Genomic DNA, 15,484 nt, shown 5'->3' with positions numbered 1-15,484 from the left:
GCTGATGTCGCTCTTTTACCCAACTTGGGCATCGGATTGATCTACCCCGCGAACCGATAATCTGACATCACCCCATCTACAGGACTTTTGCCGATTGTATTCACCGCTTTCGTTGTCTATCTACTAATTAGTTACAAACTCTAACGCCGTTCTTAAAACCCCCACGACTCGGCGTGAATGTCGGGGAAGAGGAACCTCGGTCTTTGTCAATGTGCCCTCTTCCGAGTGCCTGATCATACTCATAGTGGAGAGGAGCCATGAACAAAAACTGGGGAAGGATGATCTTCCTCGTACGGGGGCCTCTTGCCGACTCGTATCCCACACCCCGCATATATGGGCAAGTTTGGCTGCAAATCAACCCCAGATTGTGACGTTTGCTGGTTGGTTGGTTGACCAACTTGGCCTCCCTTGCCGTGACGCCTTACCTTGCCTTGTCATTCTTCTCTGTCGGTTCCACCGCATCCCACATCCCACATCATTACAACATCCACTGCATTTACCGCCGTCTTTCATTACCGAGATCCTGCAGACCGAAAAGACATGGGGTGCTCTAATAAAGAAGCTCCTGTCCCGCCGTCGTCGCCGCCCCGCCGCCCGTCAGGTTGAACAAGGTCACTCTCCCACACGTCCCCTCTCATTGAACAGTAATTCTTAATTCCATTTGCACAAGCAGCGCCATGACTACGACCGACGCCGTCGAGGCACCTAATGACGTGAAGAGGGTCTCTACCAACGAAGACAACAAGATCGAAGATGTTCATGAGAAACAAGCAAGTTCAGACAATGACGCCGAAGCGCACCACATCCAGATACCAGAGGCGGAGGCGAACCGCATCTTGAGGAAAGTTGATGTGCGATTAGTTCCGATTCTCTCGCTACTTTACCTCGTTGCCTTCATAGACCGCAGTAACAGTAAGAACCCCCTCATTTTCATGATTATTCGGGGGTTGGGTTTTTGAGTGCTCACATCTCCTCTGCGCAGTCGGCAACGCAAAGATCGCGGGTCTAACAGATGATCTCAACATGCATGGCTTGCAATACAATACGGCTGTAACGCTGTTCTTCGTCCCATATACTTTGCTAGAGGTCCCAAGCAATATTGTTCTGAAGATGATGCGGCCAAGCCATTGGATGGCCATCCTCATGTTTTCCTGGGGCTTGGTTATGACGTGGGTAGATCCCTTCGTCGCTGCGTGCGCAGGTCATGTTCTAATGCAAAATGTAGTCTCATGGGCATCGTAAACAGTTATTCTGGTTTGCTGGCCGCGCGCTGGTTCCTTGGAGTTGCTGAGGTGCGTTTCTCCAAGCTTCACAAGCATTCCCAAGCCTGCAGCCACCCCAAGCTACATGTCTCTACCTATACTAATTCATCTTTAACGCCACAGTCTGGGTTCTTCCCCGCCGCGACCTTCTTGCTTACTCTATGGTACCGAAGATATGAAGTCCAACGGCGCATGGCAGTTTTCTATGTCGCAGCGTCGTTGTCAGGAGCATTCTCGGGATTGCTGGCATACGGCATCCAGAAACTCGACGGCCGATCCGGTCTGTCTGGATGGCAGTGGATCTTCCTTATTGAGGGCCTCGTCCCCGTTGCCTTGGCCCTTATCATCTGGAAGATCTTGCCCGACTCGCCCGAAACCGCGAGTTTCTTAACGCAGCCTGAGCGAGACTTCTTGGTCAATCGATTGGCAGATGAGACTGGCTCGGGTGCAGGAAAAGTCACCAACCAGGACAAGATCAAAAAGCATCATATTATTGCTGGTCTCTCCGACTGGAAGATTTGGGCTGCAATCGTCATCTTCTGGGGAAACACTTGCGGTGTCTATGGGTACGTTTTCTCAGCCTCGCAACCCACTTGACTACTATATGCCTAATCATTCACTGCCAGATTCACTGCAACCGTTCCTACCGTCATCAGAGAACTCGGCTACTCGGCCGCGAACGCCCAACTACTCACCATTCCCATCTACGTCTTTTCCTCGATCCTGACTCTAATCTTCGCCTGGTACTCCGACCGCCTCCGCGTCCGCTCTCCCTTCATCGCTGTAGGCTTTAGCATCGCCGCCTGCGGCTTCATTGCCCAACTCGCGATCCCGCATCCAAAGTACCCAGGTCTAACCTACGCCTTCCTATTCCCCGTCGCGGGGGGTCTCTACTGCCCCTTCATCTGCCTCGTAGCCTGGATCGCGAACTCCCTCGCCCCGTCCTCCAAACGCGCTGTCGGCATGGCTCTCCTCATCTCCGTGGGCAACATGGGCGGCATCATGGGGTCGAACATCTACCTAGCCCGCGAGGCACCCAAGTATCGCACCGGATTCGGCGTCAGTCTTACCATGTGCGTTCTGTCTGTTCTGATGACATTCGTGCTTAGGTGGGGTTACGATAGGGAGAATAAGAGGAGGGATCAGCTGTTCCGGGACAATACTGAGGAGGAGATTAGGGCTAGATATTCGGAGCAGGAGTTGTTGGATTTGGGGGACAAGAGCCCGTTCTATAGGTACACGCTGTGAGAAAACTTGGAACATCCCTTGTTTGGAAATGGATGATGGCGAAATGGGCCCGTGGCGGAGGGAAGCAAGCAGCTTTCTGTGTCGAAAAGTGCGTGGACACTCGAGTGAAAAGGTGTACATGCAAAAATAGGTCCAGCTTCAGCTCGATAACTCTTTCTTCCAAATACACTAAATTCACGCTATCGAGGTTCACCCATCTTTCCTACCCATGCAGGCAGGCAGGCCTTGTATCGATGTTCCTTGCTCCAACAATTTTCCTGCACTGTGCACCCAATATTAACCTTGCAACTAAACCCCTAGGAATCCCATCAGTTCACCCAGCGTATTCGATCAACACTCTTAGTTGCCTTTCTTAGTTCAGGAATGGAATGTGCCTACCAAGTGATCACATATTGAGAAACAGTCTGGACACTTTCTTCCAAGACCATCGCTATGTTTCTCGCCCCATCCCCCATCTCCTGCCCCGCAAATTATACGCTGCGTTATAATAATCACATTGGCAATCCTCGTATTCAAATTACCAATGTAAAGATTGTAACTACACGCATATAAGCCGGACATTTATAAGATCCGAGCGACATCATTGTACAATCCATCTCCACGGATAGGGTTCCTGATCGTTCGTCTAGGTACAAAATAAGTAGGAGGGTGACAGGCGAGGAAATAAACGCACGAGCATACAACGCATCATTAATAACCCCGCCCCTTTGTTCCTTGCCTCATTCAATATATTGCTGGTTGTATTATAGGGAGTTCGGGGCAGGGTGCGATCAGGGTCAGGTAAGCATTCTGGACCTCGACGTCGAATTTGACTTGGTCTGTAACTACGAATACTAATTCGACTACGGCATCATTCGATTTCTCCACTCGTTTGGGACAATGGGCAATAGATCGATCTCCAACGTGGCTTTCCGGAGTCGGGGTTTTCATAGTCAGATACTCCACATGGCATTACGTCGAACGTGAGCGTGAGCGTCAGACAAGCCGATTCCGCGACTGTTGGCCCCAGATAGATAACATTACCAACGGCATACCAACATACCTACGCGCCGAACCCAAAGAAAGCCGTGCGAGAAAACGGAATAAGTTTGTATGCACACCCCGGATAATATTCTAAACCAAACAATTTCTCCCGTAAGCAGGGCATGGCAGGTACCAGGGGACGGCCAAACCAGCGGTTTTCCCGCTGTGCTTACTGGCTGGGAGGCGTATCTTCCGATGCAGGGTTGGTTCATGGGGTTGAAACGAGCTCTTGGAGTCTTGGGTGAATCTTTTTTTTCTATTCGAATTTGGTTTGGTTTTATGCTATGTTTATCCTTCTCTTCTTTCGTTCCTCGTTCCTCGACCCTCGACTGACTAGTATCTGTTCTTTCTTTGGGGGCTGTTTGTTAGTTGAGTTGGTGGGTGGTAGATCACTACGACACTTCTGCGATCGCCAGAGCGAAATGGCCATGGGGGCGAAGAAGACAACGCCAATGCCATTATCAAGCCGCCCAGGGATGAAGCCATCATGAGGGTTCTCCCTCCATGTGAAATAGATTAAAAAGACGACTGCGGACTCTCCTGCTTCCTGCGTCAGGGGAACCAGCAGCGGGCGATTATTCTTACTGCTCCTTCCCGTCGCGTATCGCCCTACGACTGACCCACATCCCCCCATACGTTCGTTCACTCGTTCGTTCGTTACTATCCTCTCCATAGTCGTCGCTGGTGAACACGCCCCGCCAGCTACCTAGTTAAGCGGAAACATCATGAGCAACGCGGGAGGAGCAGCGTACCACGTCCACCTCGGATTCTGGACGAACTGGTCGCAAGGGAAAATCAATGGCGCGACGTTGACGCTGGGCCGGCGCGAGGGCGGTCTGCTCGTCGCATTCATCGCCATCTTCGTCGGCGCCGCGGGGAAGAGCTTCTGGAGACTTGCGTGCTACCTCCTGCATCGCATGCTGTCCAATCCCACGCCCCAAGATGGCATCTATCACCAGACGCAGGCCATCCTTCGCAATTGCGACACCGCGCAGGATGCGGCGTGGGGGTTGTCGCAGATCGTGTGGGCTTGGAGGATTCCGGTGAGGTTGCGGAGGCAGTTTCTGAGATTGGTGGGACTTATTGTGTTGGCGATATTCGTGTCCGTGTCGTTTGGTGTTGCGGGTGTCTTCTCGTCTCAGATCACGACGGACACTGCGAATGAGGTACTGCTGAAGGGCGACAATTGCGGGCCGCTGGTCAGTAACGATGAGTTCGACTATGCGAGCTATTCGGATCTCTTCCTCCCAATGCAATGCAAGAGGGTGACGGCGTACTCGAACTACGCGTTGCAATGTTACAGCCGCAACATCTCGTCCGTCTCGGAGGACTGCCATCCATACGTGAAGTCGAAGCTCAAGACGACTGTGATCCGCAACGCGAGCTGCCCCTTCGACGAGAAGATGTGCAAGTCCAAGGACAAGAATCTGATCGTCGACTCTGGATACATAGACAGCCTCAAGGACCTGGGTATCAACACGCCAAAGGAGAACCGGTTCCAATTGCGACTCGTGCATCACTGTGCTCCGGTCGTCACTGAGGGCTACAACATGCGGATAAAACGCGAGGACGATGGCGAAGAGGTCATGCAGTACTACTATGGCGAATTGACGCACGCTGAGCATGGAGAGAACTATACGCAGGAGACGCCGACGCTGGAGAGTAATAGCAAGCTCGAGACGAGGGGTCGTCCCTTGAGGGCTGCTCCCCGTGCAGACTACAAGCTTGGGTACGTCCGAAACACTGACGAGTTGTCACTCCTTAGAACCTATCACTGACCATCTACTCAAGTGTAATCAAATCCTACGGCGGCCCAGACTGGCTGGAGAAGTACGGCCAGTGGAAACCCATCCCAGAGCTCAAACGGCGCGACGCAGACGTGATGCTCTTCTTCCTCTCATCGCCGGGCATCTTCTTCGAGCACAAAGTCGACGACCCCTGGTTCTCCGCACACCGCAACGGCGACAAATTCTGGAGCGTCGCCAACACCTCCACATCCCGGATGACCTACGTGCAAGACGAACCCGTCGGCGTCATGGGCTGCGCCATGCAGACGCAATTCTGCAACCCCAATCTCCCGGAGGGCGAGCGCTGCGGCCCACTGAGCGGCTACGCCGACGACTCGTTCGACTGGCAAACCCTCTACAAAACGCCCTCGCAGAAGAAAACCTTCCAATGGGCCGTCGACATCTTCCAACTCGGCTTCTTCTCCATCTCCGGCATCGTGGACACGCTCGGCGTCACCGCCATCACCGCGCGACAAGGCCTAACCGGCAACAACCAAGGCCCACTCCCAGACCTCCAATGGCAACACGAAGTCGAGCACTGGGCCGACGCCTCGCTCTCCTCAGTCCAAGGCTCCTTCGTCGAAGCCGGCCAGGGCCCCGCGCCCCTCTACGAGCGCTTCCGCCGCGCGCCAAACGGCACCGAACAAACCTCCCTCTGCCGCAGCCAGAAAATCACAACAACGAAATACTCGTCCTTCTCCGTCCTCGGCATCTTTCTCATCCTGTCCATCGGCACGCTGATAATGGCGCTCGACCTCCTCCTCGAGCCGCTGCTAGAGTACATGCACGCGCACCACCCGCGCCTCATCCCGCGCACCTCGTCGTCGGACGAGGCGACGGCGTACGCCCGCGCGGAGTGGAACCTCAACACCACGCTGCACTTCCAGCGGCTCGCGCACGAGAACCTCGGCGTCGGGACGTGGCGGTATGGTGGGTGGTTGGGGCATCCGGTCACGGTCGGGGAGAAGGGGGAGAAGCTGGCGATGGTGGATGTTAGGGATTGGGGGCATGCGAGGTTGGTTGCGCCTGCGGGGTGGGATGGGAAGGAGTCGGTGTCGGAGACGTCGTCGAAGACGGGTTCGCTGAAGGGTGAGGTGACGACGAAGGCGGTGGTGAAGAAGGTTCAGAGCTTTGATTCCGATGACACCGTGACGAACGATACGACGGAGAAGAAAGGGGATGATGAGAAAGATGATATTGAGGTTGCGAGTCCAGTGGGGAGGCGTCCGCCTGTCAGGGTCGATACAACGAGTACGCTTGTCAATGGGGATGACGATGTGATTTCTCCCTACGACAATGACGGTGGCAAGAAGTGGAAGAAGTGGACTGTGGAGGAAGCTGTCCCGGCGATTCCGGAGCATACATTGGTCCAGCATCGAGATGGTGGTGATGCTGGGGGTGAGAAGAAGGTTTGAAGCATTCATCTGGTTTCTTGTTTTTCTTTTATTAAGCTTTATGCTTGGTGTTATATACGTCGATGCGGACATACCCTTTCTTTTGTCTTCACTTCGTTTCTCCTTTTTTTTTATGACATGATGATTATTGGACTGTAGGATTATATTGTAATATTCAAATCAACTTTCTTGAATCTGACACAGAATAGCAATGCTGGGTACTTGAGCCCGGCTTTTTATGGAAGCAAAATTGCATTAGATAACTTCAACGGGAAGGGCTGATGAGGCCAAGCAGTGGTCTATAGTAAGAGTAAAATTCATTGATTATCATGAGGTATTTGACATAAGATGCATGAGGGGCCCAGACTATCGCAAATTCGACGCCATAAGAGAAAATGGAAACTCAGTTCCTCGCAGGACCGGCTCGGTAGTATAAGATGGGGTAATATATTCGTGAAGCCCCTGGAAGACCAGCGATTTGTGCAAGGAGAAGACACCTTTTAACGCCTTGCCCATTCCCGTCGCCATAAAATATTGCCCGTAATCTTAGAAATCAAGGATTCTCAAACGAAAGTGGAACGAGTGAGAGAGACTGATGACGCCCATCGTCGAAGCCATCCACCACGTGACATTGGTGGCATTCATACCCACCAGATCCCGATAGTTGACAAGCTTAATTAGGAAAGGAACTGCTCAAACACCTGCTCAGGTGTCCACAAAAGAGCTGAAACGACAGCTACTCCACCCAGAACAAAACCGGCCACTCCAGAGGCCATAGGACCAATGACTCTTGATTTCTTCTTCGGCGGTCGGGGCTGCACTTCCGGATGAGCTTGAGGAACAACTGCATCTTCTGCTGCTCCTGCCTCTGCAGAATGAGGCAATTCGTCATATTCCACATCATCGAGCACATCTGCCTTCCGCTTCAAGTTTGCAGGGCTTGGTTCCGACGGAGGTGTGAGTGGTTGTTGAGGGCAATTGTCGACGATCTCAGCGATGGAAACTCCAGTCCTGAATGCTGTAGGAGGGGAGGCCATGATTGTACTGTTCATGTCCGGGGTGGCTGGAGTAGGCACACCAATCACAGCATTGGCTGTATCGACCGCAACTGTGCCATCTGTGTATGTTCTGCGCATGTTGTCCGTAGGGTCGCCCGAAACCTGGCCATCTGGATGTGGGATCGTGTCGAAGGTTGGAGTTCTATTGTATCCTGCCATGTTATCACGGGTAAAGTCGGGACCACGGTACCAATGATCGGGCGTTGCGTCATTCCGTGCGGCAACGGCGCCAATATCAAGACAATCGTCCCATCCGACATACTTAGGTGCTAATGGGCGAGAAAGAGATCCTCCGATATTGTCACTCCAGTAGCCGTTGGAGAAAGACTCACTGTGTAGCTGAGGGCCAGTGGGTTGGTAGAAGGATATTGGGTTGGGCATGCTTCGATATTGTTCGTAACTGGCTGTGTCGTCGAGCTTTTCTGTCGGCTGCGCCTGCGCGGGAGGAGCGTTCGTAGGCGTAGCTATTGGAGCAACAGTCACTTCTTCGTGCTCTTGGTTGAGCACAGCGTTTAGGCTGGGATTAGTAGTCTGGGTGTCTTGATCGGCTCGAGCGATTGGGGAGTTGAGGGAATCGCATTCCGAATCGACGTCAGAGATTACATTATCTCCTGCATCATCTAGATCGCCCTCGCTGGCAGAATCAGTCTCATCGTCACTGGTGCTCATTGGCTGGTCGCTCTCCTCATCCGGATAATCAATATCATCTTCATCCTCTGATGAATCACCGTCTGCTAGAGTGTAGTGAGCCGGGCTAGGAAGAGAAGTCACGTCTTCGTTGAATGCATTCGGAGATGCCGCCGACGGAGTTGCCTTCTGGCCCCTATTATGTAAATTCGTTGCAGATACTTCAATGAGCAAAGAGTCATCCTTTTCAGCCAAGATTTCAAGCTCATGGTATGAAGGAAGAGAACGTGGCCCATCCTCAAAGTCATCGACATTGACAGGATTGCCTTTGCTGCCATAAAGATTGGGTCGCGAAGGAGGAGTTACTTCTTCGGGGTGTAATTCTTCGTCGTCCGACGTGGCGCCATCCGGAACACTGATTCCTCTGGGAAAAGAGCCATCTGGGCCCTCGGCCTTGATCTGGGGGGCTCTGCGAGCGTTGTAGCGATATGTTTTGGCAATGAAGGACTCTGTTGTCTTATTAGCGTCTGGTTGTGCGCAGCGATGTGGGGAAACGGGGAAAGTGGGGCCTGTTGCCAGACCATACGACTTACCCGTATCGCGGACGACGTTATCTCCAAAACGGAGGACATCCCCATCATGGAGTCTTTGTAGCTCATGCCGTGGCAGCCTGCTGCCATTCAGATATGTCCCATGCATGGATCCGTTATCAGCAATGTAGACGCCAGGCGTGTCGAAGGGGTAGAAAGGCGCGGAAACAGATAGCCTTGCGTGGTCGCGAGAGATGACGGGGCTGTCGATGTAGGCGTTGTCGGCAGCGGGCATGAGATTCTTGATGGTGTTCTTGGAGCTTCGACCGATGGGCACCGTCGTGGAAGGAGTAATGATGAACGTGCGCTTTCTGAAGTCGTCTCTTCCGTCTAAGGAGAGGAGACTAATTTCCATGGAATCTTGGGTTGGTGAGCACAGTGGGAGGATGCGGGGTTGGGGGAAGATATAGATAGACTCACCAGCCATGCTTTAGGTATGTGTACGCAGTACCGGTCACTCTTATTGACTTGGCGATTTGTAGAATGAAGTAACTCAACACGGGAGCAAGCCTTGGTTTGGGATCAGAGTGAAGTCGGGTGGGAAGTTAGATCATTCGTAGGCTGGCGGGGGTCCGGAGCTTCCAAAGGGGCGAGGAGCCTATAGACGGGGGTTTCACAACCGTGGGTCGGGGCGGGGTGTATGTCAAAGAAGCAAAAGCACGCGGAAAGTCGACCAAGGTTTGTATGAGAGGGAGTATATAAGAGGGAGCTGTGGTGAGTGTGAAGAAAGAAAGAAGGAGAAGAAGAGCAGAGTAGAGTAGAGGTGTAGGTTGCGAGATGAATAAGAGAGATGAGGTTAGGCTGAAGCACGAGTAGGCCGATGTATGGAAGGCGGAGTTGGAGTTGCGAGTACATAACTCGTTGGCTATTGGTAGGTGTGCCTCACCAGGTATCTACCTATCTAGGTACTTGCTCGTAACATTCACTCGCCGATATTGTGGTAATTAATTAGATGAGGAGATATGCACGGTATGATACATGGTATTGTATTGCGTATGCCAAAAAGGTGGGGAATATGTCTTGTCTTCTAGTTACGGTAATATCTAGTGACACGATAGACACACCGCCCATAAGTGTTAAGAGAGGGAGGGACGCGTTGAAAGAAGTACTTTGATGAATGATGAGCAGAGGTCGTCCCATTTGCACTATTATTTGTACTGATGATTCCATTTAGGTGTATATGAGTGTACTGTACTCATAAGATGAGTACCGAGTACCGTACAGTAAGATATAAAAGCGGGCAATTGTAACAAGTCGCAAGTCGCAAGATGTACCTCGTAAGTTGTCACACGTCAGAGTAGCTGCCTTGAAGTTCCCAGCCAATCATGTCTCCGTTCTTCCGGTCTATTGCATTCACCCATCAATGACCCCTCCTTATCGTGTCTCCTTATCGGCAACACCTGACCTGCCACCTTTTAGCGTCTCTTGGCAGGATTGAGTCGATGACTGTTCTACTCGGGCTTGGATGGAAGGGGACGGCGGGACGACACGCGCGCTAGTCCAAAAGATCACTAGCGTCGCTAGCATCAATTGGGATAGGAAGTAGCTTTGGTGCCCCACCCAACTTTCACTGAAACTTTTGTCCTCAAGCAACTTGCGACTGTGACTATACAGCAACATCTTCTTCAGCGTCCTCCCTCCATTCGTAGACTCACGGACACCCGATCCCACTCGGACCAAAATTCTATCCACGCCATGAGACGCTCTCGTAACGGGCAATCACCACCAGTCGTCGTTTCCCTCTAGCCGGCTTCCAGAATATCCTACCCTTTCACGCAGAGCGCACCTGCAAATCGTAATTCACATAACATCACACCCATCCTGTGGCCAGCGCAATGGAGGCAAAACAGCAGGTCGTGGACAAGGTGCCAGCGCGCATCCGCCAGATTCAGTTCGGCATCTTGTGCGCCTTCCCTTCTCGTTTGCGCCCGCGCTATTCCAGCTACTAACACATCTCTACAGCTCCAACCAAGACATAGTCAACCAGGCTGTTCTCGAGGTTTCTGACCGTAACGTATACGACCTCACCAATGCCAACGAAGCTGTCCGCACCCACACCGCCCACGGGCCCATGGATGCCCATATGGGCATATCGAGTAAAACTGGCCGTTGCGAGACCTGCGGCGAAGGCCTAGATACCTGCAATGGCCATTTTGGTCACATCAAGCTGGCTCTGCCCGCATTTCATGTTGGATACCTTAAGCAAATCATCGAAGTATTACACTGCATCTGCAAGGAATGTTCGCGTGTCCTGTTGGATCACGACGAGAGGAGGCGATCTCTGCGCACCATGCGCCGCGCTGGCAAGGACAACTTGCTCAGGGTCGGCATCGCTAGGAAGATCATGGAGGAGTGCAGGAAGAAGAAGCGCTGTCCCCACTGCGACGCTGTCAATGGTACTATCCGCAAGGTCGCTGGCCATCCGCTGAAGATCATCCACAACAAGTACGATGCCTTCAACCGCTCCACCGCAAAAACAAAGAAACCGCCGCCCGGTAAAGTAGAGTTCGACCAGTCATTCGCAGCCACCAAAGCAACCAACCCCGAGGTCGATAAGCACATGAAGAAAGCCGTCGACGATATGCACCCCCTGCGAGTCCTTTACCTCTTCAAGAAGATCGCCCCCGAGGACTGCGAGCTCCTTTGTATGATTCCAGACGATGCTCGACCAGAAATGTTGATCTGGGAATACGTTCCAGTGCCTCCGGTCGCAATTCGTCCTTCAGTCATGCAGGAGGCAGGCGCGACCGAGGATGACATCACAAACAAAATCGGTGACATCGTCCATGTAAGCGGCATCATCCGAGCTGGCCTCCAGCGTGGATTTCCCTTGCAGGTACTCATGGAGCAATGGGATTTCCTACAACTACAGATCGCCATGTATATCAACAGCGAAGTTCCGGGTCTCAAACAACAGGGTCTTAACACCAAAACGATGCGCGGATTTTGTCAAAGGTTGAAAGGAAAGGGCGGTCGATTCCGACAGAACCTCTCAGGAAAGCGTGTGGATTTCTCTGGGCGTACAGTCATTGGTCCCGATCCCAACCTAAGTATCGAAGAGGTCGCAGTCCCAGAACGTGTCGCGAAGAACTTGACATACCCAGAGAAGGCTACCAGATACAACTTGGAGAAATTAAAGAAACTCATTCGAAACGGTGCTTTCCGCTACCCTGGAGCCAATTTTATCATCAAGCCGAAGACGAACACGAAGATTACTTTACAGGGTCTTTCACGTGCAGCAGATAGCCAGAATAAGCTTGACAAGCAGGCCAACTTTCTACAAATTGGAGACATTGTTGAGAGACATATCGAAGATGGTGATGTGGTTCTCTTCAACCGACAACCTTCCTTGCACAAACTTAGTATTCTGAGTCATCGAGCAAAGGTCCGACCCTGGAGAACTTTCCGCTTGAACGAGTGCGTGTGCAATCCGTACAATGCCGATTTCGATGGTGACGAAATGAACCTCCATGTTCCCCAAACCGAAGAGGCACGTACCGAGGCAATTGAGTTGATGGGTGTGAAGAACAACTTGGCCACACCCAAGAACGGAACACCCCTCATTGCTGCTATTCAAGATTTCATAACGGCTGCCTATCAACTAAGCAGCAAGAACAACTTCTTTGACCGCAGGACATTCTGCCAGATCGTCAACTACATGTTTAATGGAGATGGAGCTTACGATCCGGACACTGGCAAAACCCTCCCTGTTGAGATTCCACCCCCTACCATCTGGAAACCTCAAGCACTTTGGACGGGCAAGCAAGTATTCAATCTGTTGATGCGACCAAATAAGCAATCAAAGGTTTTGGTCAACCTCGAGGCGGCGGCAAAACAGTTCAAGCCCACTCCAGGCCAGGCCCACGATCTCAGTATGGACGATGCCTATCTCGTCATCCGAAATTCGGAAGTGATGTGCGGTGTCATGGACAAGGCTACCGTGGGCGATGGTAAAAAAGACTCGGTCTTCTACGTTCTGATGAGAGATTTTGGGCCCGACTACGCAGTCCAGGGCATGAATCGACTAGCGAAGCTCTCTGCTCGATGGTTGACCAATAACGGCTTTTCCATTGGTATCTCCGATGTCACTCCTGGACAGATGCTTGAACGTAAGAAGGAGGCACTAATCCAGGAGGCGTACGCGAAATGTGACCAGCTCATTGAAGACTTCGAGAACGGCAGACTGCAACGCGATCCCGGTTGCGACGAAGAGAAGACAATGGAGAATCGAATCGGTGGTATTCTCTCGGGTGTGCGACAAGCCGCTGGAGATATTTGTTTCGATGAGCTCAGTAGATGGAATGCTCCATTGCTCATGGCTAAGTGCGGTTCTAAAGGTTCCAACATCAACGTGTCCCAGATGGTTGCCTCCGTGGGGCAACAAATGATTGGCGGAGCTCGAGTTGCAGATGGATTCCATCATAGAACACTTCCGCACTTCCCCAAATCTTCTCGTCAGCCCGCGTCCAAGGGGTTTGTGAAGAATAGTTTCTTTTCTGGACTCTTGCCTTACGAATTCATCTTCCACGCCATGAGTGGTCGTGAAGGTTTGGTTGATACTGCTGTCAAGACCGCCGAGACTGGCTACATGAGTAGACGATTGATGAAGTCCCTCGAAGATCTGTCTGCACAGTACGATGACACGGTTCGGAACTCGTCTGGTACCATTGTACAATTCCTATATGGAGATGACAACTTGGATCCTGTGGACATGGAGGGCAAGGCAAAGCCTGTCAATTTTGACCGTACGTTCTCCCATGCCGTCACGTCGACTTGGAACAATGAAGAACCCAGCTTGGCGCCTGAGGAGATCAAATCTCATACACTTGCAAAACTGAATGCCGAGCGTAACAAGTATCATCGTTACAAACTTGATGGTGTTACCAGGCTTCCCTACAACGACAAGAGCGACGACAGCATCGACCAGAAAGAGTCCATCCGTGATTTCCTAGATACGGTCCAAGACTACATCAACAAAAAGGCCAATACGCTACAGACAACTCTTGACCACCTTGGTATCATGCAACCCAAGCGTGGTGGCCCCGAAGATGCCGATAAATTCACCCTTGCAGATGGCATTGCCAAGATTTCACAGTCTGCCTTGGACACATTCATCACGCTTTGCCTGACGAAGTATGATCGTTCTAGGGTGCAACCTGGCCACGCCGTTGGCGCTATTGGTGCCCAGTCCATTGGTGAACCTGGTACACAGATGACGCTGAAGACTTTCCATTTTGCTGGTGTTGCTGGTATGTCTATCACTCAAGGTGTCCCGCGTATCAAGGAAATCATCAACGCGTCTTCCAACATTTCGACTCCTGTCATTGCTTGCGAGCTGTCAAACAAGATCGATGATAAAGCTGCTCGGGTTGTGAAGGCCCGTGTGGAGAAGACTTTCCTTCGCGATATCGTAAAGTACGTCGAAGACGTGTGGCATCCAAGTGGTGCTTACGTTGCGCTTCAAGTAGACTGGGATGTCGTCAACAGCCTCTTTGTCGAGGTGAGCATGCAAGAGATTGCAAATGCGATCCAGACGTACAAGCCTCTCAAATGGGGCAAAGGAGGCACAGGCATTCGATTCTCCAACAGCATCCTTCGTGTAGAGGTTGCGGACCCAAGTGCATCCACCAAACGATCAACCGCCAAGACAACCCGCAATCAGAAGGAATACTTTGAGCGCGTGCAACAAGTCAAGAACCTGATTCTGGAGGTCGTCATCAAGGGCTATGCCGATTGTCAACGTGCCATCATCAAGAAGAATACGACGCCTAATGACCAAGGCCATTACGAGTGCCAATTGCTTGTGGAAGGTTACGGCCTCAAGGACTGTTTGACCACGCCCGGTATCGAGCCGTACAAGACAAGGTCCAACCACGTCATGGAAGTCAAGAAAGTGCTCGGTATCGAAGCCGCACGCTCCACCATCATCGCCGAAATCGGATCCGTCATGGGTTCTATGGACATCGATCCGCGTCACATGCAGCTTCTCGCCGACGTCATGACGTTCAAGGGCGAAGTGTTCGGTATCACGCGTTTCGGTCTGCAGAAGACGAGAGACTCAGTCTTGCAACTCGCTTCTTTCGAGAAGACGCCCGACCATCTCTTCGAGGCCGCCTCAAAGGGCAAGGTCGACCACATCGACGGCGTGTCGGAGTGTATCATCATGGGCCAGAGCGTCAAGCTTGGCACGGGAGCAATGCAAGTCGTTCGCAGACTCAATCTCGACGACGAGGATTTGGCTCCGAAGAGAACGATGTTCGAAGACGGTTGGGATGCTTTGTGAATGGTGTAGACCTTTTCTGGAGGTTTTTGTTTTTGTGCATATCATAGGCGTTGCATTTTCGGAAGTTGAAGGTGGTTCATGACGGATGATGTGGATGGGGAGAGATATACCTTAGCATTGTTTGGGAGTCCTAAAATCATCATAACAAACACCTCGAATTATATCATATTATTGCAATAAGCGCACCCTCTCTATGAATGAATCCCAAACTG

The 15,484-nt window shown here is 51.8% G+C and overlaps 4 protein-coding genes across 4 annotated transcripts; 3 read left to right on the top strand and 1 right to left on the bottom strand.

Moving 5' to 3' along the window:
- The first annotated feature begins 504 nt into the window (after window positions 1–504).
- BU24DRAFT_136383 (MFS general substrate transporter) lies at window positions 505–2,689 on the top strand. The gene is made up of 5 exons (XM_033521091.1): window positions 505–912; window positions 983–1,169; window positions 1,226–1,292; window positions 1,386–1,828; window positions 1,889–2,689. The coding sequence occupies exons 1-5, from the start codon at window positions 678–680 to the stop codon at window positions 2,508–2,510; spliced, it is 1,554 nt and encodes a 517-aa protein (XP_033388625.1). The 5' UTR covers window positions 505–677; the 3' UTR covers window positions 2,511–2,689.
- Window positions 2,690–3,846: 1,157 nt separating this feature from the next.
- Window positions 3,847–6,873, top strand: BU24DRAFT_448587 (uncharacterized protein). Its single transcript, XM_033530899.1, has 2 exons — window positions 3,847–5,262; window positions 5,325–6,873. The coding sequence occupies exons 1-2, from the start codon at window positions 4,259–4,261 to the stop codon at window positions 6,733–6,735; spliced, it is 2,415 nt and encodes an 804-aa protein (XP_033388624.1). The 5' UTR covers window positions 3,847–4,258; the 3' UTR covers window positions 6,736–6,873.
- Window positions 6,874–7,003: 130 nt separating this feature from the next.
- BU24DRAFT_490066 (uncharacterized protein) lies at window positions 7,004–9,818 on the bottom strand. The gene is made up of 3 exons (XM_033533685.1): window positions 9,410–9,818; window positions 8,993–9,349; window positions 7,004–8,908 (listed from the first exon to the last, which is right to left on the bottom strand). The coding sequence occupies exons 1-3, from the start codon at window positions 9,414–9,416 to the stop codon at window positions 7,392–7,394; spliced, it is 1,881 nt and encodes a 626-aa protein (XP_033388623.1). The 5' UTR covers window positions 9,417–9,818; the 3' UTR covers window positions 7,004–7,391.
- A 760-nt stretch (window positions 9,819–10,578) lies between these two features.
- Window positions 10,579–15,428, top strand: BU24DRAFT_366135 (beta and beta-prime subunits of DNA dependent RNA-polymerase). Its single transcript, XM_033524301.1, has 2 exons — window positions 10,579–10,892; window positions 10,952–15,428. The coding sequence occupies exons 1-2, from the start codon at window positions 10,825–10,827 to the stop codon at window positions 15,270–15,272; spliced, it is 4,389 nt and encodes a 1,462-aa protein (XP_033388622.1). The 5' UTR covers window positions 10,579–10,824; the 3' UTR covers window positions 15,273–15,428.
- Window positions 15,429–15,484: the final 56 nt, after the last annotated feature.

The sequence above is a fragment of the Aaosphaeria arxii genome (genome assembly GCF_010015735.1).
Source record: "Aaosphaeria arxii CBS 175.79 unplaced genomic scaffold BU24scaffold_2, whole genome shotgun sequence".
In the NCBI taxonomy this organism is placed as follows: domain Eukaryota; kingdom Fungi; phylum Ascomycota; class Dothideomycetes; order Pleosporales; genus Aaosphaeria; species Aaosphaeria arxii.
Note: the sequence above shows the minus strand (reverse complement) of the source record. Positions and strands in the feature narration are given on the sequence as shown.

Coding starts and splice junctions, on each gene's coding strand:
- BU24DRAFT_136383 (XM_033521091.1), top strand. CDS start 678: ATGACTACGACCGACGCCGTCGAGGCACCTAATGACGTGAAGAGGGTC. Junction 1,170..1,225: donor TCCTGGGGCTTGGTTATGAC/GTGGGTAGATCC, acceptor TGCAAAATGTAG/TCTCATGGGCATCGTAAACA. Junction 1,829..1,888: donor AACACTTGCGGTGTCTATGG/GTACGTTTTCTC, acceptor ATTCACTGCCAG/ATTCACTGCAACCGTTCCTA.
- BU24DRAFT_366135 (XM_033524301.1), top strand. CDS start 10,825: ATGGAGGCAAAACAGCAGGTCGTGGACAAGGTGCCAGCGCGCATCCGC. Junction 10,893..10,951: donor CAGATTCAGTTCGGCATCTT/GTGCGCCTTCCC, acceptor ACATCTCTACAG/CTCCAACCAAGACATAGTCA.
- BU24DRAFT_448587 (XM_033530899.1), top strand. CDS start 4,259: ATGAGCAACGCGGGAGGAGCAGCGTACCACGTCCACCTCGGATTCTGG. Junction 5,263..5,324: donor CGTGCAGACTACAAGCTTGG/GTACGTCCGAAA, acceptor CATCTACTCAAG/TGTAATCAAATCCTACGGCG.
- BU24DRAFT_490066 (XM_033533685.1), bottom strand. Junction 8,909..8,992: donor TAACGTCGTCCGCGATACGG/GTAAGTCGTATG, acceptor ATAAGACAACAG/AGTCCTTCATTGCCAAAACA.